Here is a 21,429-nt window from a genome sequence, read left to right as displayed (position 1 = left end):
GTCACTCGCCAGCTCATCTGGGAACGGGAAGTTGTCGGACGCTTCAGGATAGCGAGTACTCTCAAATCCTGGATCGTCTTCGTCTTGAGCCACGTACGCACGGTCTTGGCGTTTCGGTCGGAATCGGTCCCGAATGACATTGTCGACTCGGTTATCCCGAATCTGCGGTGCTCGTCCGGGACGGCCCTCGCTCTGGCGCACTTCCTCTTGTTGCTTCAGGACATACTCAAGGTCAGAGACCTTCCTGAACCGTTGACTCTGAAGTGTGGCCCTGAGCTGGTCGTCCGCGATCGTCTTCATGAAGCGCTTGATGTGCTGCTCGCGTTGCCGCTCCGAACTCCTGAACTTGACATCGGCCTGTTCGACAGCGAGATTCAGGCGATACAGAAACGCCAATGCGGTTTCATCCTTGTACTGCCGGATCGTATAGTACTTCTCGGCATCCGAGAGCTTCGACTTGCAGTATTCGCGCTTGAACGCTCTGGATAACCTGGTCCAGTCGGTCCGGACGACCTTCTTGAGCTGTCCACGCCAGTTCCGGACTGCAGGCGACATCTTGAGCTTGAGCTCGTAGCCCTTCAGCTCGTCGCTCCACCCAGCCTGAATGGCCATGTTCAGGAAGCTCTCCCACCAGCGACGACGTGCGGCAAGCGAGGCCTTCTCATTGAAATCCTCCAGCGTGCTTGAGCTCACGTACTGCTTGAACGTCACGGTCGTGCCGTCCTGCAGGGTCGTTGGGGTTGATGAGTGCGCGGGCACACCATCACTCGAGCTGTCAGAGTCGTCGTCGTCAGAGCCGTTGCCACTGGAATCTGGATCCGAGTCCGGATCAGGGTCTAGGCGGCCTACATGGCGGCGCAAGGGCTTCCTGTGAGAGTCTTCCCGGGCGGGCTTCTTGTCTTCGGGCTTTTGCGGCTCCCTAGACTTCGAAACAGTTTTCGGCGCATATGCTCGGGATGAGCCCGGCGCCGCAGCCTGGATGACTGCCTCTTCTTTGACAGCTGGTTCTCTTTTCAAGTTCCCCACACCCGGGATGCCCTGCATGATTACACGCTTTTGGGCTGCCGGAAGATTGCTGACCGTTGGACTCGCTGGATTTTTTGGCTGACCACTTGTGTTTCCAGGGATTGCGTTACTGGATACCGTTGCAAGATAGGGGTCGGATCTGGTTCGGGTTGCCAAATCAGGGTTAGTCGACCCTTGGCCATCTTGAACCTGGGGTAATGTTGCCGGTATGTTGCTGGAGAACGTTCCGGGAACGTTCCGTAAGGTCCGGATTGTCGCTTGGTCCCTTCTTCGGGCTTCTTCCAGGGCCTGGATCTTTTGCTGGAAAGACTCAATCTGCGCATTCAGGCTCTGCTGGAAACTAGAGGACCACGACGCTTTCTCGGCTTCGACCCCGGCTTGGAACTGCTGCAGGCGCTGTTCGATCTCCGCCTGGGCGGCTTCACGCGCGCGCTGTGCGGCCTCCTCTCGTACAGCCTCAACGTCGTCAGGCGTCACGGACTGCGGGACGACAGGGGGCGCAGGGACAGCCGCAGGGACTTTCATCCGGGACTTCAAAGTCTGGAGCAGACGCTCTTCTTGCGCGGCGGCCTGGGAGGCCAGCGCCTGGATCGCCTGGAACGCTTGGTTCATGTTAGCGTCCTGCTGTGCCAGCCGCTCGTCTTGCTTGACCTCCATTCGGGATAACGCGTCCTGCGTCGACTTCATGGCGTTCAGGGCGACCTGAGACGCTCCAGACATCGAGGATTGTGCGGATCTTCCGGAGTAGCTCGAGCGTTCAGACTTCACAGACCGCTTCGAACGACCATGGCGCTTGGAGTTTCGATGCTCGCGCCAGCTCTCCTCATCCGAACTGGAATCGCTCGGGGACTCACTTGGACTCGATTTTCGGGGCCGAGCACGTCTGCGTGACGATCTCGACCGGTGACCACTTCGAACGCGTGCACGACCCGACTCCGCCATAACAACATCGCCTGGGTCTGCCTGCGCTGGTGGTCTCGGGAGAACAGAACGTGTAATCTGCACGCTCATGCCTCCGACGTCCTGAGCAGTAACACTCTCGCCTTGAGCCGTCATCACCAATCCGGATGGACCGGCGTATGGCATGTGAGCCGTAGCGCCTCCACCCCCAATGGACCACATCGAGGATGACGAAGACGAGTACCTTCCGGATGATCGCGATCCGGACGTGGCGCTTCGGTTTGACTCTTCCGAATCCAGGGCGGACGGTCCGAAGATATCCGAGCTCCGCCGTGAGATTGTGCTTGGAGCGACCGACATGCGATCACTCGGGTTGGACGCACTCTGGCTCGGCAACGCGGATGAATGGATCGACAGGTGTGACTCCATGGACGGCACCGACATCGCCCGGAGATACTGACGCTTCAGGTCAGGTTCACCAGTGTACGAACTTGTCGGACTACAAGTCGGTCGGATCCCTGCCACCTTCAGGCGGGCGACAAAGTCTTTTCCCACCAAGTCAGCCTCGTAGGTCGACATCAATAGATCGCCGTCTTGATCCTCGGCCTTCACGTCCTCCGGAGTGTTTTGGTTTTCCAGAGTCTGTGCCTCCTCAGTAGACACTATTCTGGATACCGCTCCAGCAGTGATGCTACGCCATTCGAGAAATTCTGCGCCGAGAAGATGCTGCAAGTCCTCGGTCACTCGGCGGATCATGTTCGGGTCGACTCGGGACGCACGCGTCCGAAACCATTCAGGGATCAAGTTGCGAAACCTGAACCCAGCCTCGAAGAACAGCGTCTGGAGAAGTGCCATGCACTCTCTTGGGGACAGCGTACTCGGGGGCACCACGATTGCGGCGATATCTTCAGTCGTGTTAGGGCCCATTCGCTCGAGCGCCCATTCGGAGATCCACGCTTCGGACTGCGCGGCCATTGCCGTCCTGGATAGAACATACTCGGTCGTCAGTGTCATCGCTCGCCACCACGCTTGGAAATCCGGGGAGGCGGCAGGCCATTCGTAGCGCACAGTCGGAGACACGACATACTCGACGACCACACGCTCCCAGCGACGGACTTGTTCAGCCACGTACGCCTTGGCCTGCTCCACACTCGTCCACTCTGGACGCCCCTCTTCCGACTTCTCGGACGTCAGGTCGACGTCCGTTCGGGGTGCTGGGGATGGTGGCGTTCCGAGTGAACTCTCTCGACTGGGCGGGAGCGCGACGTCGGTTGGCGACAGCTCGGTCTTTGGACGCGCCGGCGCCGATGCAGCCGGGGGTGTCACTTCTTCCTTCACCGTCGACAGCGGACCTTCGCGCTTGATCGTCGGCGCTTCGTCCGGAGGGTCTTCATGCGCCGGCCGCTTCTCCTCCGATTCCAAGTCGTCATCCGAGATGACGATCTCCTCTTGGACATTCTGACTCGGCCGCGGCGGTTCCGAAGTCCCACCCTCAGCCGAGGACTCTACCTTGACGGCGCCTCCCACAGACGCCTGGTCGGGCGCATCCGGACCGGACACACCCACATACTCCACACTCAAATCCGAGCTGGAATCTTCAGCGGGATCACCCGAAGCCTCCGCGTTCAAGCCGATTTTGACGCCACCATCCGGGGTTGCTTGGTGCGCATCCTGGGTGGGTGGTTCTGAGTCGGACTGGAACTGGAAATCTCGCGGTTCCTCTCGCTCCTTCTGCTCCTTGGCAGCCTTCCGCTTTGCAGCGGCGGCCTGACGGCGCTCCTGGTTCACTTCGTCCAGCGACTTCGTCTCTTCAGGCGGCAAACCTTGAGCTCGACGTGACTTCCGTGACGCTTTACCACGCACTCGACCACGTCCTCCTTCGCGCGTGCTCTCACTATCAGCCATAACACCTTAGATCAGTTGGTTAGTAGCTCTCACACCCCTTGAATCCTAAATCAAATATACAATCGGTCAAGTCCCTAGGCAATCGAATCCGGGCACGCGCACCAGCTGAGGCGAGGCGGGTGAACGCCTTTATCGTCCAGGGTGTACAGTCGTGCCGGCAGACGAACGAGCTTCGAGAACTCAGACGACCCGAACGCTTCGGGGAGTACCCGTTCCTCTAGGAGGGAGCGTCCGGATGCCGGGGTCAGAATCCCGAATGCAGACAACTAGTGTCTGCCCCGAGATTTGGCGTGTGACCTTGAAGTAATCCCTATCGGTGTCGTTTATCTTCGACGGACCGGGCTTTGACCTTTGGGATGTTCTTCGATCAGGATACGTAGATATGTAGAGAGACTACCAGACTCTAACAGTCCGGAGTGTCTTGGCTGGGAGTGGGGTCACGAACAAAGACCTTCTCCAATATAACCAAAAGCAATACAGAAACAACAACAGAGTTTGTTATACACTCACAATATACAGCCTGTCCGACTGAGTTACAGTCCCGAATACAGGTAAATTCGGGATGCCTCCGCGCACCACTCCCGGATGGGAGAAATATACAAGTTCCTTCGAACCACACAGCAATCTACTATCAAAATCCAGGGGGGATTGCTAATAACCTCCCGAATCGTAGGTGAATATGAAATGAAAGCAGTCACTCTAAAGCAACCACAGTCAACTGACAAATGAAATAGGCGGATCAATCCAGGGATACGAGTTCCTGGTCCCCACCTAAATGGGACTTAGACTTAGGTGAGAGTTTTCGCACGGGTTCCTCGATCTTCGTGCGGTCTTGGTCGTCCGATACGCCAGCGCTCCCGGGTCGCAGCCTCGTAGTAGTCGCTATAGGTCGCAGCAGTCTTCCTCAACGCAGTACGCTCAAAGCAAGGGGGCCGACAAGGCACCACTTCTCACTTCCAACGCAAAACAAACTCTGTTTTCTTCTTATCACTATCTTCTTCTTCTGTCTGACTTGGTCTACTGGATTCTTGGCGGTCTCCTTCGTCGTGTCCGCGCACTCGCATTCAGGTTGACTTGGTCTTAGTATGGTGGGTTGCACGTCGAACGTCACGTCGGGCTCTGGAGCGGAGCACACATCACATGTCGACGCTGATATCTTTGGGGTCCCTTGGACTCACTTGCGGTTTGTATGGGGATCTGCAGCACGGCCCATCCCGACGGTGGGACCGGCATTGCGTTTCTCCGGGCACACCTTGAAACTGACCCCCTGGCCAGCTGGTCGGACGCCGTGTCACTCGCTGATTGACTGAGAGCCACGCAGCTTCAACTTCATCCGGGATGTCGATTCATTCGGGAAGTCACTTGATCATTCGGGATGTCCTCGTCGCTTCGGGATGTCCGTCGCCAACTCGGGTTATACGAGCTCTGCGAGCTCGGATCTCGCTTTCCTTCACGCCTTCGGAGGTATAGGCTTCTGCCATCTTGTGCCTTCATCACTCGGCTCTCCTTCCAGGTTCATCGCTACACAGTCGTTCCAGGCTCGGACTTGGGTGGTTCATTCAGGATGTACGTACTCATCAGGGGCCTGTACGGGTCCAGGTTGCTCGGCCTTGACTGCAGTCTCTAGAAAGCCAGTCACTCGGGTGACGCACGTGGCTGTATCCCGGATCATCTTCTCTCCCACTTGATTCTGATGGGTACAGACCGGACGGCGCAGCTGCGAACGAGAAACTCAAGATCGCCTCGTGTCATCTCGACTGGACACACACCGTTCTACGTGAATGCCATGAGGCACCCACGCGTACCAAGCGTACTCGGTGCGGTAGCTCCTTCCTTAAGTGTGTGTGTGTGTGGGGGGGGTATCCGGTTAATTCAAAACAACCGGATAAACACGCTGATACGAGCAATGTATCAGCTGTGACGACTCGCGCACGTACTGCGCGCAGTCATGGCGACGACAACACAGTGTCTGCGACGGGCGTAGACACTTCAAACGACAACGGACAACACGCGCAGGCCGGGTCTGCTGCGAACAAGGAGCACGAACTGAACCAGGGGTTCAGCTCGGATGCAATGGACTTTGTCCAGCGTCGACAAGCCGTAAGTCGGTTTGTCCAAGATGCAATAGCAGCTTCTGTCGATCGACAGAAGCTGAACGCCGATAACACCGGCAGGGGAAACACAAATGAATTCAAAGTTGGTTCATTAGTTCTGTTAGCTACGCAGAACCTAACTAAACATGCAGTTTCCGATTTCGGAGCAAGCAAGCTTGCTCCGCGCTTCATTGGGCCATTCTCCGTGTTGGCGAAGCATGGCAACGCGTACACACTGGACATACCGTCCAGCATGTGCTTGCACCCAACGTTTTACGTTGGGCGACTGAAGCCGTACGTGCAGCACGAGGCACCTACGTCTGGTGACTCGCCAAAGCGCTCTCGAGCGCGGCGACGCGCTTCAAGGCGGCAGCGACCCTCGTCCCGACCTCGACCTTTACGTTCGAGGTCGTCTGCGCAACCTCCGCGAGCTGAGCCTTCAACAAGCTCAGCTCCTGACGCAGAGCAGCGAACTGCGACGCTTGGAGACGCTCAACAGCCTCCAAGCGAGACTCAAGGTTTGGTTGACCAAACCCGGGGCGTCTTCCCCACCCCCGTTGCGAGACGCACGCGGGGCAACTCGCTGGATCGTCCAGCGAATTGTTGGTCATCGGAACCAGACCCGAGGTCCGGTTCATTTTCGTATTCGTTGGAGAGGATTTCCTCCCCAACACGATACGTGGGAATCACGGAATGTCCTGATGGAGGACATTCCGGAAATGGTGACGGCGTACGAAGGCCGCCACCGCCACTTCCGCCGAAGGGCGTAAAACTTGGGCGAGCGCTGTAGTCGCCTACAGCACTCGGATAAGTGCTGCGAATATCCGCAGCACTAGAAGACGCCTGCGCCTGAAAACTGGCGCGCAGGGTCTTGAGGTCATCAGGTACACACATGGACGTGTACCCGTTGACGTCCCGCTCGGTGATGCGTACTGCTCCAGGGTAGCAGTACTCACAAGCAGTGTCGTAAGGCACTGCGCAAGGAAGTCCAATACCGACTGCACCATGGTGCAGTCGTTCAAGTTTACCACGCTTCGAGAACTTCTCGTAGCGCTCCCGCGCCTGGCTAATCCTGTCGCGATAGCCAGCGGGGTTCTTGTTGAAGTTTTCAACAAAGGCACTCCAACTTTGACAAAGTGCCTGCCACTCGGGCACTTTGCTTCTGCGAGAAGTCTTCTTGCTCGCAAACCATCGGAGCTCATGGAAGAGCCCGATGTAGTAGTCGCGCCTTTGATTCGTTAACGGATCAAAGTGTACTCGCTTCGCGACGTCATCGTCAACGATGGCGTTGCACGAGTACAGCGCGTACAGATTCGGTGGCGCGGTCGCACCGAATCGGCTGCCGATCTCAGACTGAGACGGCATCCACGGCTCGCGCACTGGCTCAGTGTGCGAGGCCGCAACAACAGCGGATGGAGCAGAGTCATCTCCATCCCGCGGAGTCGTCAAGGCTCCAGCGGCAGCGAGCAGTGTTCCACTGCCGCTGCGCGAACACTTCGAGCTCGAAGCGTTCGAGTCGTCCTCGCGTGGACGACGCAGACCCACATTGGGGTCAGTGTGGCCCGGAGACAAGGTGTCCTTGTCTCCTTCGAGTTCCCCCTCCTCGACTTCACTTCCGTAGTCGAGGGGAACTCCCTCTCCACCCGGAGAGTAGATACCCACTCCGGTTTCGACAGCAATGATCTTGACTGTCTTGTTTCGGATGGCATGTTTCTCATGCCATCTCGAGTGGTATCCAGCAACAGAGAGGCGACTCTCTGTTGCCGCGCTTGTCGGCATCGCCGTCGAGGCGATGCCAGTAGCGGTCGTGGCTGAGGCAGCGGCCGTCGTCGCCTTGGAGGCGACGACAGCACTTGCTGTTGCCGAAGCGGCCGGCGTCTTAGACGAAGACGTCGTTGGCGTGCTCATTGGGAATGAGCACGTGTTCTCCCGAAGAAAATACGGATTGACGTGTCGAGACCGGCACGTCAAATCCTAACGGGGGGATGGTGTAGCGGGGCTACACATTCGGTTCACCTCCTACCTTAGTGCAACATGCACTAAGGCATACATTCAGGTGACCACCACAGGGTGGTCCACATTCATAGCAAAAGGCATATGACTGGTAGAAAGTAACACCTTTCTACCAATGAGAGTCATTCAATAGATAGGGGTTCTGCCAGCCATCCAATGGCAGAACCTCTCATTAGAAATATCAGTTTCAGGAGGAAACCCCATTTACAATCAATACAGTTCTCATTTGGCACCAAAGCTATCGTTCGGTTCCTTTATCTAGGTTTCAGTATACTTGCGGATACAAGTATACTGAACTTAAGTTAAATACTCCTACACTTCCTCATACACGTGCGCACACGTGTAAGCTTAAGTAGTGGGTCTAAGCAGACCCATTACACTATCCCTCTCCGTCCAGTGTTGGCAAAGTCCCAACATTTCGACCAACCGTAAAAAGTCCGTCCAGGCCGGATGGCCTAAAGTCGTGGCGGAAGGACTAAACCGGCAACATCTGCCATGAGCTAAACAACAGTATTTTACCTAAATATTAGCGAATTGAACAAATAGGTTTTTTTTAATCTTCATACTGGCCGTTGACCTCTGTTGCCAGAAAGATGTTGGCGCCCATGGTCTGAAGCAACTTCGCGAGAGGAGAGAGCCGTGCTGACAGCACCGTGGCGAAAGTATAAAATGTGTCCGCGGCGCTGGCAGCAAACAGGTCGGGTGATTCTTCGGCGGGCGTCCTGGAGGTGTTCCGGTGGGGTCATTCACCGGCCGGTTCCGTGGCTCTCTGGTGATGATGTTCCGCGACAAGCGTAATGCGGCGCAGAAGGTGGAGGTGGTGCGCTCGTTGGCAAATTCGTGGCGGCGTGCCGAGTTTGTTGTTGTAGAGATCGATTGGGCGGGGTCATGGTGCTGCTCTGCGTGAACAGCGACCGCAAATGGTGAGTCGCAGGTGAATCGCGGTGTGGGTGAATGAAGGTCGAGGTGGTGATGGCCACGACCAAGCCAAGAGACAGATATTGCGGTTGTATCGTCAGCAGCAGACCAACTTGAAAATTTCTTAGAGACAGCTCCTAATGATGTTGAAATGATTTTACTTCTAATGTACTGCTAACTCTCCTCTATCGATGTTTGACAAAATAGTTCTACGAGTGTTGCCTTCTGACCACGGAATCCCTTGAGAACCAAGTCTTCTTGTGGAAAGTTTCGATCATTATGGGTGGGGAAATTCTGTTTGACCGCCTCTGCAATTTCTTCGAACTCGTTGTCTTCCTCGTCGTCGGAGTTATCTTCATTCGAATCTCTCGATGCCCTCATGACGTTGTTTGAAATACTTGAATTGTTTTCATATGCCATGGAACCATGATCAATTTCAGAATCGACAAATACATCATCTAAATATTCATTCCACGTCGAAAGCGTTAGGGCTCTATCAATATTGTCCCCAGGATCTTCAGCCTCGCTATCCTCATCGTTATTCGTCGCACCATGCATGGGTGACGGGCTGGATAATCGGTAACTGCTTTCTGCATCATGTATTATTTGTCTCTCGTTCGGAGATATGATAAGTTTTTTTTTGGGATCTGAAGGCTCAACCTTCTGATCACGGCGACGGACATGCTGCGCGACGACCTGAAAATCAAGCGCTTTCACTGCATCCATTTGATTGCGCTTTGGTGTGTGAATTGATCCAAGGTCACTAAAACGTCGCTCACACGTGGCCGTATTTACAGCAATTGAGAGCACTCATGGCGAGTTTCGGGAGGAAGCTCTGTGGACGTTCGGCTGCAACACTCTCCCAGTATTCCCAGATAGCATCAATGAACTTACTCGGTTTCGTTCGCGTAAAACGTCCTTTCATCCAAGCTAACATATCACGCCGTACCTGGCCGATATCCTCTGTAGTGAACAGCCGACGGTAGTAGTAAACCGCAATTTTACACAGCGCACCAATCCCAGACACGGAAGTATGGGGCATTTTCCTCGCGATTTCGGCGTACAAAGGATGCAGTGCAAACCCCAGCATGAACAACGTTTGCTCGCACTGTGCCCAACGAGACTCGATACAACCTACTAGTGTATCACGATAAGTGATATGTTGCTGAAATCCTTTGTGAATGTCGCGAAATGAAAGTACGACATCTCTAACCGTATTCTCGTCTTTCTGTAACCTATACGATGCGTAAGCCAGTGGTGCAATAACGGCTTCCGCTTCCTTGAGCTCATCCCAAAACAGGGGATCACCAAAAGGTCGTAAATGCACTGGAAAATCTTCGTAGCTCTTGTACCGGCGGTAGAACATTTGCAATACTGACTGTACGCGCAATAGATATGCAAAACAACCTTGCATCGAGTTCCATCTCGTTTCACACAGTGTTCGTAGTGCCAAGGTTTTTCCGTAGCATTTCTTCATCATTTGGCGTGCTCGCGGCAGCCATTTACTAGACGAAGTGTTTACAACTTTGACTGCTGTTGTGCCACAGCTTTAAACGAAGATCGCAATACAGCATTGGCAAGGTTCTTGACATCGTGGGCGAAACAGAAAAGAAACAAATATGTGCGACCAGTGAATTGCCAATATTCGACGAGCGCGTGCACATTGCCCTGTGTTATCGGTGACGATTGCTCCTACACGCCACTGCTCTTGCTGAACTTGTTCCAGTACTTGTTCGAACTGTTTGGCAATTGCTACTCCATGATGTTCATCTCCAGCGGGTAGTAGAGCGTAGGTGAGTAAAACTCCAAAAAGAGACAGCTGACAACCTAGCATGTGTTCCTTACAAATATTCATCAACACGTCTGAAAGTAGGTTGATCCAGCCCCCTGTTGTAGCCACCACAGACTTGAGCGCTTCTTTATCCATCTCCTTGCACCGACTAGCATGGTATTGTAGAACACGATTGCCTAAAGTACGGCGAGAAGGAAGCATATCCGATACCCCCGGGCACAGCAGCTTCAAAACTCGGCGAATTGAACGACTCTCAACGAACCGATCCGGGAGATGATTATCAGCGTGCGCTTCAATAATGGAACACTCTAGTTGCTTGATTTCATTTTTTGTGAATACCCGCTTCTTCTTCATTTTCTTGGCCGATGCTGGTTTCTGCCTTTTGTGCCCCGGGGATGACCGCTTGTCGAGCACCAGCGAACAGCGAGCACGGGGGGTGACCTGCAGGCCGAGTACTGGGGCGAGGAAGTGGTACGGTTGCTTGCCGCGATCTTGTCCTCGATGCAACAGATTGTGACGTTGCTCTTGGAGTTACCTCAAAGGATAGCGCAGGGCTTGGCTCACGTGCTACTACCGGTGTTGTAATCAGTAGTGGCGACGCTAGTGGAGCTTGTGCCGCCTGGTAATGAGCGCAGTTGATGAGGTTGCTCGCGTAATTGCGTGCTCTGCCGATGATTACTTTGGGCGGGATGGTGGTCAAGTCGTTGTCGTGCGCAGCCCTGCAGAACCTACACTCGCGGTAGCCATCGCCTCCTCCAGCCTTTCCCAACTCTGGCAATAGCTTGAAGTGTCTAGCTTCCTGGGCTTGAGGGCGACCTGATGCCATGTTTTTACTCTTTTTTTAGGCGATACTTTTCAAAGTGGGGCTAAGATACATCCGGCCAAATCCGGCCAATCCTGCCCGATCCGGCCATGGCCGAATGGCCTAAATCCCTCGGCAAAACCACGTTTCGGTTATCGATTGGCCGAAATATTAAGTCCCTACTGCCAACACTGCTCCGTCCGGTCTCTTGATAAAAAGGACACAGCCATTACCTGTCTAAACAGTTATCATGATGTTTTATACAGCATGTGGGGCTCTCTCTACAACATGGACTAGTATTTGCAGAGAGCTCCCATGTCGCGTTTTGCAGAAAACGTACTCGTACTTATACGAGACTATAGTAAAACTGAGTGTCCACTGTCTTTAACATCCTGTATCGTACATGTCAAGAAACTCAAGAGTTACCGTTTTTTGGCTTGGGCGTAGGGGGGTTAAAGAGGTTCAGATATGCTGGTTAACTAACTCTCTCTTCGATTTTCGAGCAACGCTCTTGCTTTATCAAAAATAACAAATCGAGTGCTTATTTTCAGCTATTCGGCTTGAAAGAAAGTGTTGATTGCGTATTCCACTGGTCCAAAGCGTGTGTGCTGATTCACAAAAGTCTGTACGGACAGCGGGGTCGTTTACGCGTTGGTACCAACTCAACCTCTTCCAGTAGTAGACTTATCCAAATCATTCCGAGGCAGTCTTCTTCCTGCGAGAGTTCATACATACATCCGTCGTCGATACTACCGATACCACCGGCCATTTTTACTATTATTCGCTGCGTCGTTCTACATTAACTACTGTTGATCCAGCAGCTCCCGGGAAATTGTGCACATTCCAAGAATGTAACTGCGACGTCAAATCATGTCGATCATGTTCATACGGTGGTGGTGACTGTAATCGTGTTGTAGAATTCTGCAGAGACTTACAAAAATAAGCTGCTGGCTTACCAGGACGGATCGAGCATTCTTATCCTACATCTCGAAACACTATTGATAGCGTTAGGCCTCGCCAAGACTTCATTCAGGCCTCGAATCCTGCTTGTGGTCTCAACTTCGCCAGCCCACCACCGATAGCTGGAAGTTTGAGTATTTGACCCGACGACAATGCCCTCCGATCCTCGACGTGCTTCGAGAAAGACTCTGATCTTCCATCACAGATCAGCGAGACCGGAATCTTCCGATGCAGGCTCAAGGTCTGCATCGCAAAGACATTTAAGCACCAGGCCAGCAAAAGGTCTACGAGTTTTCTGGAGACGCAGACGAACTGTGACTCCTGCAGGCTTGCGTTCGTTTGTTGTTGCGGAGCATCAATCATCAACTGGGATAAACTCAGCTACACGTCGGTCTAATGATCCCAACGATAATATCGTCTTCCTGAACAACCCGACAGAATTTGATCTGCGCTCCTATTTGTTCAAGCGGCGAAGATCAAGCATCGCAACAGATAGACTCGAGAGATCGGTCATCAGTCAACGCTCTATTGGCAGCAGTCGTCGCAGTCACACGCCCGGGATCACATCGACAGGTTCATTCAAAGGGGAAGCTCTCTTTGAGAAACGAGCAGAGGTGATGATCTCTTCTGCAGATGCATCGATCGCAAAACAAACGGGAAAACCGCGGCGTAGGCTACGAGCGAAGGAGGAATTATGCATCGTACTTCCTCGATCCACTGCCCGTGGCCGAACGCGGTCTCAGAAGTCCTGGTTTCTCGGACCAGGATTTATTGGGTGCGACCCAGGAGAAGGCACGCTCGTAGTGACAAAGGACAAATCCATGGACGCAGTGCATGCCGAAATCTCTGTAGCAGGGGACGACTACTTCGTACAGGACGCTCAGAGCACAATGGGTACCTTTCTTTGCCTGAGTACACGCTACCGACATTATCCACAGAGGGATGGTTTCCGCTTGTGCCATGGAGACGTCTTCCGGATCGGACCGGCTACTTCAATTCGCGTTCTTGATCTGCAAACAACCACTGAGACAGCTCCTATCCAAACCACGCGGAGCCGCTCTAGTTCTATCGCCAGCATTACAACCACAGCAGCAGAACAGTCTGCATTAAACTCTGAGAGCAGTACATCTCATACCCCCAAGCTTGAAAAAACTGCAAGTGCCAGCAGCAACAGCGGTGGAAACGCACAACCAGGTTTGAAACGAATGTCGACCGTAGAGGAACTTCGACTTCTCGCTGCTGATATTGAAGACGAGCTCATGAACGATGTCGGTAGAATCCATCCAGGAGTTACACCGCAAAATGAAGCCGGCAACATCACCAAAGATGACCACAGAGGGGAAATGCCTGCTCAATTAAAACCGCAGCACATCGTTCACTTTGCAGATACGCCCCCAATGATGTCGGATGGATCCGTTTTCTTGGGTAGTCGCTACATACGTCCAGAAGTGAAGGAACTGCACTACTGTGAACCATCCCAGGTAGAAGATGCTGAGGATGATACAATCAAGCAACTCGTTGGAAGTGAGCACGAATCACCACCAACAGAGTACGCTGGCTCAAACATACGCCGGGCTGCATCGATTCGCCTCGTCATTTTCCAACATGACTCTGCTAATGCCAGTACAGAGCCTTTAAAGCCGCGTGAGGCTCGCGAAGTGACACTGACTGGCCAAGGAACGTATCTCATCGGCTCCTCAGCTGCTTGCGATGTGCGCATTTTTCCGTCGGAAGGTATTGAAATCCGTGCTGTGCACGCTCGGATTTTATTTGACGGCACATCGTTCGTGTTGCAGGACGTATCATTTGAGCGCGATCCACGTCGACAAACACGCGTTTTACTCACCCAAAGACCCGTGAGAGTTACACGAGGCGATTGGCTACTACTTGGTAAATGTGCGCTGTACATCACGACCGTGGCCAGAGCCTTTGGCTCGGTGCGCCGTCCAGATATGAAAGAAGCAGCCATGCGCTTGGACGTTTTGAGACTTTCAAAGCGAAAGCCAAGGACACGTGGTTTATTCGTGCCCGTGGGGTTTCGATTGCACTCGTCATCAGGCTCCGGAGCGTCTAGCGGGAGTAGTGGATGGGGTGGCAGCAGTGGCGGGCCTGTCACGTTTGGCAAAGGGCGAGACTGTGACGCACAGGTTTTCACGGCGTCTCTAGCGACCGAGCAATTCAGCGTCCAGCTTGAGCGGGGAACATGTTTGCTCACGCCTAAACCAACAGGAATCAACGCTGGCACATACTTCTTGATCGGACGTGATGAACCTGGACAGCCATTCCTCGAAGATGGAGGCTACAACTCGAGCGACACGGAAGAATCCAAATTCGAGGTGGTCAAACATACGAGCAAGCCTCTACTGCTATCGGAAGGGTGTGTCTTCAGGTGTGGCGGGTGCGAAGTGGAGGTAATCTATTCAAAAAGCGCGACTGCATCTGATTTGAAGAGCACTGCTGCTTTTGAAGAGCAAGAGCACATCCGGTTCTTGAGTGGCATGCCATGGTTGAAACCAATTGTCTCCGACTTGAAAACCATTACGAACGTTGCACGCTGCGGCCAGAGATTGAAATTGGGCCCGGGGGAGTTGGTATATGAGAAAGGTGACGCAGCAAATTTCGTGTTTATCGTGATCAGCGGCGAGGTGGCGCTCCATATTACCTGTGCGAACGATGAACAGGAAGGGGATGACTCGGAGATATTGACTGAACAAGTGACTGCCGGCGGATACTTTGGAGATGTGAGTTTGTACGACCCGATGGAACTGTACGCTTCCGCACCAAACTGTGATGGTCATGAGTATCCTGAAACTGCGCGAGCTGCTAGCGCTTGTGAGCTGCTAGCATTGGCTAGAGAAGATGTTTGCGGGTATCTGGGTTTGTATATGGATATTGTACGCGCTCATCTGCGCCACGATCAGTGTCGCGACAAGACCATCAGACTGGCATGCATTTGTGTGCCATGGCTGCGGGGGATCTCCCTCCACGAGATGCGCTTTCTTTCATCACAAGCTGAAATTGCTGTGTATCCTCCAGGATCGATCCTGTTTGAGGATGGAAAACTTTTTGTCCCCGCTGCTTTTGCTGGCGGAAACACATTTCAACTGCGGGATGGGTTTCTCGTGCTCATTCGTGGGGATGCCCGGATTGTCAGAAGAAAACATGAGCGACAATATCGGCGAAGCAGAAAAATACACCAGGCAGAGGATGTTGAAGAAAGAGATTTCGGCGACGTCGACGAGGAACCAGAACAGGATCATGACGAGTGGTGGAGCCCAATGGATCCAGTACTTGCATTGAGCTGGAGCTCGTCTCCGTCTGTGTTGAGCGTTTCTGATCTGTCATTTCGTCTGGAAGCTTGCTCCACCGTTGAGTGTTATTTTGTTGCTGCGGTGCATCTCGCCCATCTGGATGTCGATATCGGAACCAAACAACAGCACACTACCTCTTTTGGGCCAGAGGCGTCTTCTGTCGCCCAGGCTCCACCACCATTGAAACGAGTCCATTCGTTAGGTCCTAGGCGAATGCACCATTCGCAGGTCGTGACCAGCGCTTTGCACAGTGGTGGAAACAGTCATGGAGACGACGATGACCATAACTCGTTGGACGGGTCCGATGGAGAAGGTGATAACACCGCAGCTCGCCGATGGAGACGCAAAAAGCGTAACAAGCATCTTCTCGAGCAGACAGTGCTGGAGACGCAAAACGACGCGAAGATACCAAACGCGTTGGTATTATACGTGCTGGCGGGGGCTCAGAGAGGGGATATCCACGTGGTTCGCAACGTGGCATCAATAGGCGGCTTTCTTAGCGGAGCAGACATCGAACTCAACGACCGGTATATATCCCGTGCACATGCCGTTATTGAATACCATGAAGGCAGATACTGGTTGTACGACAACTGTAGTAAGTGGGGAACCTTCGTACGCCTTGAAGAGGAGAACGCCGTCGACATCAATCCAGGAGACGTCTTTTTGGCCGGCGAAGTTGAGTTCACGTGCCTCACGTCGTACCCGGAGCGAAATAAACCCAGCATGTGCTGTGTAATGTAAGCCATGGCGAACCAGGCCGTGAAAAAGAGTAAATCGTAATGACACTGGATAGAGTACCAGCTTGACCAGTGGCTTTATTCAACAGTCTTACATGACGCCAGAGATGAAGCAACCAGCACGTGCGCTAGTTCACTCGTTTGAATAAATTCCTGTCCTGATCGGATATCAACACAGACTGGACCGCTCAAGGCCTGAAGACCACCCACAACAGGCAAAAACTCGATCCAAACAGTCTTCGCTGTCTTGGCTTCTACCATACCAATATTCTGTGGCATCATGCAGAGCCACACCAAAGAGATCAAAAATGTCAATCACTAGCTACCCTTTTAAAACAGCAGATAGTACTCAAACTTACCTGGTGAGACGCTGACGAACACACAATACCGTGCATAAGTTCCTTGCGGAACTGTAGTTGTAGTGCGAGGCTTCGAGTAGAGTTGTTGATCACCGATATAGGCACCAGGAATGGTTGTCCAACCGCGACTTCCTTGGGTAGTTCCTCAACAATCACTATGACTTCGCTATGCTGCCCTGCTCCAACGCCAGCATGGCCGGAAGCTCCAAGAGCTTTCCGCATAACTGGCTGACTCTGCACTGATCCTGCTTCTCCCATTGATATTTTCCACCCAACATGTAGTCGGCCAAGGTTTTGCGAGCCCTGGACAAATATACACAAAATAACATCTTTTAGATCGAAGAACTTCCCAATTTCGCGCTATGAGGCATTACCTGCGCTGATAACAACGTCGGGTCTGACATGGGGTCGTACGATACACGGAACACACGTTGCAGCTCCTCCTGCGGGTATACAAGAGTCTGCGGGCCATTTGTTGCGAGAAGGTCCTGAACTGATAGTTGTTCTCCATCTGCCTTCTTACCAGCAACGTGCATCTCTTCCGATGTAAACGGCGGCAAGGGCAGGAATTTGATGCTGTCCACAAAAAGTGGCAGTTTGGACACATTACGGATCTGAGCCTCAACGATAGCCTCGCCCTGCTGCTGCTGCTGGTTGTTAGCTGCCGAATTCTGCTTGAACGTGATCACCAATGGGTTCTGCACTGCAAACCGGTAGAATTTGCGGAGCGACTTGCTTTCGCCGGTCACGGGGTCCACGTAGGTCACGCCCACCCGTAGCACGTGGTTCCCCACCTGATTAAGCGGATAATCCACTACCATATCTAGACTGGAACCTGCAGGCAGCACAGCCACAGGATTCGGTGGCGGCAGTTTCCCCGTCCTCGCGTAGCGGTTGTCATGAAGCTCTACCCGGTCGTTGGCACATTGGATGTTGGCCGACAGCCCGACGTCCCGCAGCTCGCACGAGTACGGGTTGATGACGCTGATGTAGCTGCTGAAGGTGTTGCCCAGAAAAATCTCTCTGTCATAGTAAAATGCATATAAAACATATTACAAGTAAGACACATCATCCCAAATATGACAATGAAGAAGCTTTTGTCGAACCCGAAGCTGTCGGGCAGGATGAGCATGCTGGACAGCGCGAACTCGTGCTGTGTGGCGGTGACCTCGTCCAGGGACGCGGGCAGCATGGAACCCCCGGTAACGCCCTGCGCGTACAGCTTGGGCTTGTACAGTCGCATCACTAACAGACAACAAACAAGAAAATCGTATCAAGAGGAATATTTCAGATTAGAGTACAAGAGCCGCAGAAGAAATAGACTGCCACCTTTGAGCGTGGGCTGCACGGACGGAGAGGACGCTGGCGGGGTGCTCCCGCCGCCGGAAGAGGGCGGGCCGCTGGTCCCGTAAGCGGAGCTCATGATGAAGGAATAATGGATCGCAAAGTTGCGCTCTCAGAATTATGTTGCTCTATCATTTGCGCACCGTAACGTTGCTATGTTGCGCTGGTATTGACCCCTCATTTGCTTTCAGAATAGAGGAAGATGCTTGCTCGCTCGCTGTTCCGCGCCGCCTCGAGCGTCCGTGCGTCGCCGTCGCTGGTCGCTTCCTTCGCCAACGTTGGCGCAATGCAAGTTGCGCGCTTCTCCGACGCCCCCACGGTGCGATTTGTCTCGAAATGTGCGTCGAATTACGTGAAAACTCTCGTCTCAAAGGTTGTTCATGATGACTGCGTAACGTTCAGATGCACGGCACGACGATCTTGTGCGTCCGCAAGGGAGGCAAAGTGGTGCGTTGGATAGAGCGGAGAAAAGTGCATCGCGTATGTTAACTTGGCGAAGAAGGAGGGCTAATTGTTGCTGTAGTGCCTGATCGGAGACGGCCAGGTGTCGCTGGGCAGCACGGTGGTCAAGCCCAACGCCAAGAAGGTGCGTCGCATCGGCGAGCACATTGTGGCAGGCTTTGCTGGCTCCACGGCGGATGCGTTCACGCTCATGGAGCGTCTGGAGGCCAAGCTGGACGAATACCCGGGACAGCTCACGCGGTCGTGCGTGGAACTGGCCAAGGCTTGGCGGACGGACAAGTACCTGCGTCGTCTGGAGGCCATACTCATCGTCTCGGACACCAATCAGTCGTACACGCTGACGGGCAACGGAGACGTGCTGGAGCCGCACGACGGCATCATAGGCATTGGCTCGGGAGGCACCTACGCTCTCGGTACGTGCAGCCTGGTGTTTAGTGAGCTTTTTATTGTTATTTTTGTGGAGATGATTGACAGCGCTGTGTTGGACGTTGTAGCCGCTGCCCGTGCGCTTATCGACCAGGACCTGGACGCCGAGACCATCGCTCGCAAGTCCATGAAGATTGCCGCCGACATTTGCGTCTACACGAACGAGAATGTTACTGTGGAGATGCTGGGGGAGGGGGAGTCTGAGGCCAAGACTGACAACAAAGAGTAAGATGAGGTAGAACAGGTTGCACTGAGGCGTGTAATTCGTCAGCAACGCTCGAGTAAATACAAGGTCTGAGCTGTTGAGTTGAATCGCCTAACCATTGCAAGCAGAACGTAACCAAGGCACAATGGCGTGTCTGAAAAATATGAATATGATAGTCGTGGTCGGGCAAAGGAAGACAAAGAGAACGCTAACAAACGTCACCGAAATGACTGCCATCGCCGTCTGCCCCGTGAATGCAACGCCAGCATCTCGGTTGTCAGTCACAGTCCACAGTAGTGTGGCACGCGAGGTGCCAGATGTCCTTCGTCCCTCGTCCCTCGGAAATTGTGATGGTTGAAGGCGTGTATAAGATGTAGTATTGGTGCGCGTGTGCGTTTTCCTTTTCCTGATGCTGCTTAAATGTTGTTGGCGATGACCGAGTTGTACTTGTCGATGTTGCGCTTCAGAATGTCTTCTAGCGGGCCCATAACTCTCTTGAACGTTTTACGGTCCAACGTGAGACACTTAACCTTGCCCTGGGCGGTCACTGTTGCCTGACGAGGCCGAGTTGTGAGCAGTGCGATTTCACCAAAGTACGCGCCGGATGTGAGCTGGCCCATTTCCACTGGCGGGTCTGCGGGCGAGAGCTGCTTCGTGCACACTGCCGAGCCTTCCTCAATAATGTAAAACAGGTTGCCGTCGTCACCCTGTGCGATGATGACTTCGCCATCACTAAACGTTTCTGTCTTCAGAGCGTCTGCGACTGTGAGACGCTCGTACTCGCTGAGCGACTCGAGCAGTGGTACACGCTCAATGAAGCCCTTGTGGGCCTCGCGTTTCTTCAATGTCGTTTCCATGATGATAAACTTGAAAGTCTGGCGATCTAATGCCCACGCCTTCGAGTGCTGCACTGCTTTAACGGTTGCTGCTCGCGGAGCATTGTACATGAGGGCCAACTCGCCGAACGACATTGCTTCAGTGCACTGCATCAGAAGACAAAAAACATGAGCACCCTGCCACTGAAAAAAAGCAAGAACCCCTTCAGTAGTGAACCCACCGTCTGTACGAGATCGCCGTCCTTGTAAACTTCACATACGCCGCTCTCCAGAATGTAAAAGTTATCTCCGTCGTCACCCTGCTTGATGATGGTGTCACCAGGCTCGAATTCCTTGGGGAACATGGCGTCGAGCACAATTTCGTGCTGCTTCTCGTCCAGCGACTTGAACAAAATGTTCTCCACGACCATGCGACTGATGCCCTCCCGCTCCTCTGTAGACTTGGGGTGCACCACGCGCTCAAACTGCCGCGCACTGCCACGTCACACCAAGTCAGTTTACCATCAGACAGGACAGCGCCACCTCATAACAAACTGCTCACCTCAGCGGGTCAATGGTTTCAGCGGACACCGAAGTGCGCCGTCCCTTGGCCATGATCTTGGGCGGCGGCGCGCTGGCTGCGATCTCGCCCACGGCGTCTCCACCCTCATCCTCGTCCTCGCTCTCGGACTCGTCCGAATGATCTGCCAAGAAAATGCACATTAGATCTCCATTCTCTACCATTAGGTAGTGTAACTGCCCACGACGCACACTGCACGTGGGGCGAGGCGGCTGGGTTGTCCTCCTTGGCCCCAGGCTTGCGGCGAGGTGTGGCCTCCTCCGGGTAGTTGGTCTGCAGGTACTGGATGATGTGCAGGATGGGGTTCTCGGGCTTGGCCAGCAGCAGCGACTCGACGAGGTTGATGAAGAGCGTGTTGATGCCCTTCTTGTGCAGGTAGTCCTGCAGCTCCTGTTGGACGCCCTCTGCGTCCGTCATGCTCCTGTGCGGCGAGTGTCTGTCTTGCGAGTGGCTAGCTGGATCCTTCCGTCTCGGGCTTCTGCGTGGGCCTGAAAACTAAACTGAGCCTGGCGTCACGGGGCCTTCGCTCCAAAATGGAAGAAACCCCTGCAACAGACGCTGAACCCAAGCGAAAGATCGCCCCTTGTCGTTGCTCTGCCTGTGTAGTGGCTCCCAGATTAGAACGGAGAGCGTTGGTTTCTGCTCTGCTGGACTCTGGCTGTCGTGCACGTATTTGTAGTGGCACGCCCAAGGAGATTTAAATAGCCGCGCTTCTTCTGCTCGCGACGCTTGGTTGGCTGCAACTTTTGGCAAGGCCGTATCATCACCTGTCAATTTAGAC

General features: G+C 53.6%; 5 protein-coding genes across 5 annotated transcripts; 2 read left to right on the top strand and 3 right to left on the bottom strand.

Annotated features, from left to right (window-relative positions):
• Positions 1–1,132: 1,132 nt before the first annotated feature.
• On the bottom strand, positions 1,133–1,746 carry KRP23_2512 (uncharacterized protein; the record flags this gene model as incomplete). Its single annotated transcript, XM_067887259.1, has 2 exons — positions 1,133–1,165; positions 1,216–1,746. 2 exons carry the CDS (start codon positions 1,744–1,746, stop codon positions 1,133–1,135), a joined length of 564 nt encoding a protein of 187 aa, XP_067749862.1.
• A 14,187-nt stretch (positions 1,747–15,933) lies between these two features.
• On the top strand, positions 15,934–16,461 carry KRP23_2511 (uncharacterized protein; the record flags this gene model as incomplete). Its single annotated transcript, XM_067887258.1, has 2 exons — positions 15,934–16,247; positions 16,317–16,461. The coding sequence occupies 2 exons, from the start codon at positions 15,934–15,936 to the stop codon at positions 16,459–16,461; spliced, it is 459 nt and encodes a 152-aa protein (XP_067749861.1).
• A 74-nt stretch (positions 16,462–16,535) lies between these two features.
• Positions 16,536–18,239, bottom strand: KRP23_2510 (Trafficking protein particle complex subunit 13; the record flags this gene model as incomplete). Its single annotated transcript, XM_067887256.1, has 5 exons — positions 16,536–16,727; positions 16,817–17,119; positions 17,191–17,839; positions 17,923–18,061; positions 18,146–18,239. 5 exons carry the CDS (start codon positions 18,237–18,239, stop codon positions 16,536–16,538), a joined length of 1,377 nt encoding a protein of 458 aa, XP_067749860.1.
• Positions 18,240–18,362: 123 nt separating this feature from the next.
• KRP23_2509 (ATP-dependent protease subunit HslV) lies at positions 18,363–19,277 on the top strand (the record flags this gene model as incomplete). The annotated part of the gene is made up of 4 exons (XM_067887255.1): positions 18,363–18,479; positions 18,563–18,607; positions 18,684–19,035; positions 19,117–19,277. The coding sequence occupies 4 exons, from the start codon at positions 18,363–18,365 to the stop codon at positions 19,275–19,277; spliced, it is 675 nt and encodes a 224-aa protein (XP_067749859.1).
• Positions 19,278–19,669: 392 nt separating this feature from the next.
• Positions 19,670–21,065, bottom strand: KRP23_2508 (cAMP-dependent protein kinase type I regulatory subunit; the record flags this gene model as incomplete). The annotated part of the gene is made up of 4 exons (XM_067887254.1): positions 19,670–20,236; positions 20,311–20,563; positions 20,631–20,772; positions 20,840–21,065. 4 exons carry the CDS (start codon positions 21,063–21,065, stop codon positions 19,670–19,672), a joined length of 1,188 nt encoding a protein of 395 aa, XP_067749858.1.
• Between the last annotated feature and the right edge of the window lie 364 nt (positions 21,066–21,429).

The sequence above is a fragment of the Phytophthora ramorum genome, assembly GCF_020800215.1.
Source record: "Phytophthora ramorum isolate Pr-102 chromosome Unknown Phyram_PR-102_s0002, whole genome shotgun sequence".
Taxonomy (NCBI): Eukaryota; Oomycota; class Peronosporomycetes; order Peronosporales; family Peronosporaceae; genus Phytophthora; species Phytophthora ramorum.
Note: the sequence above shows the minus strand (reverse complement) of the source record. Positions and strands in the feature narration are given on the sequence as shown.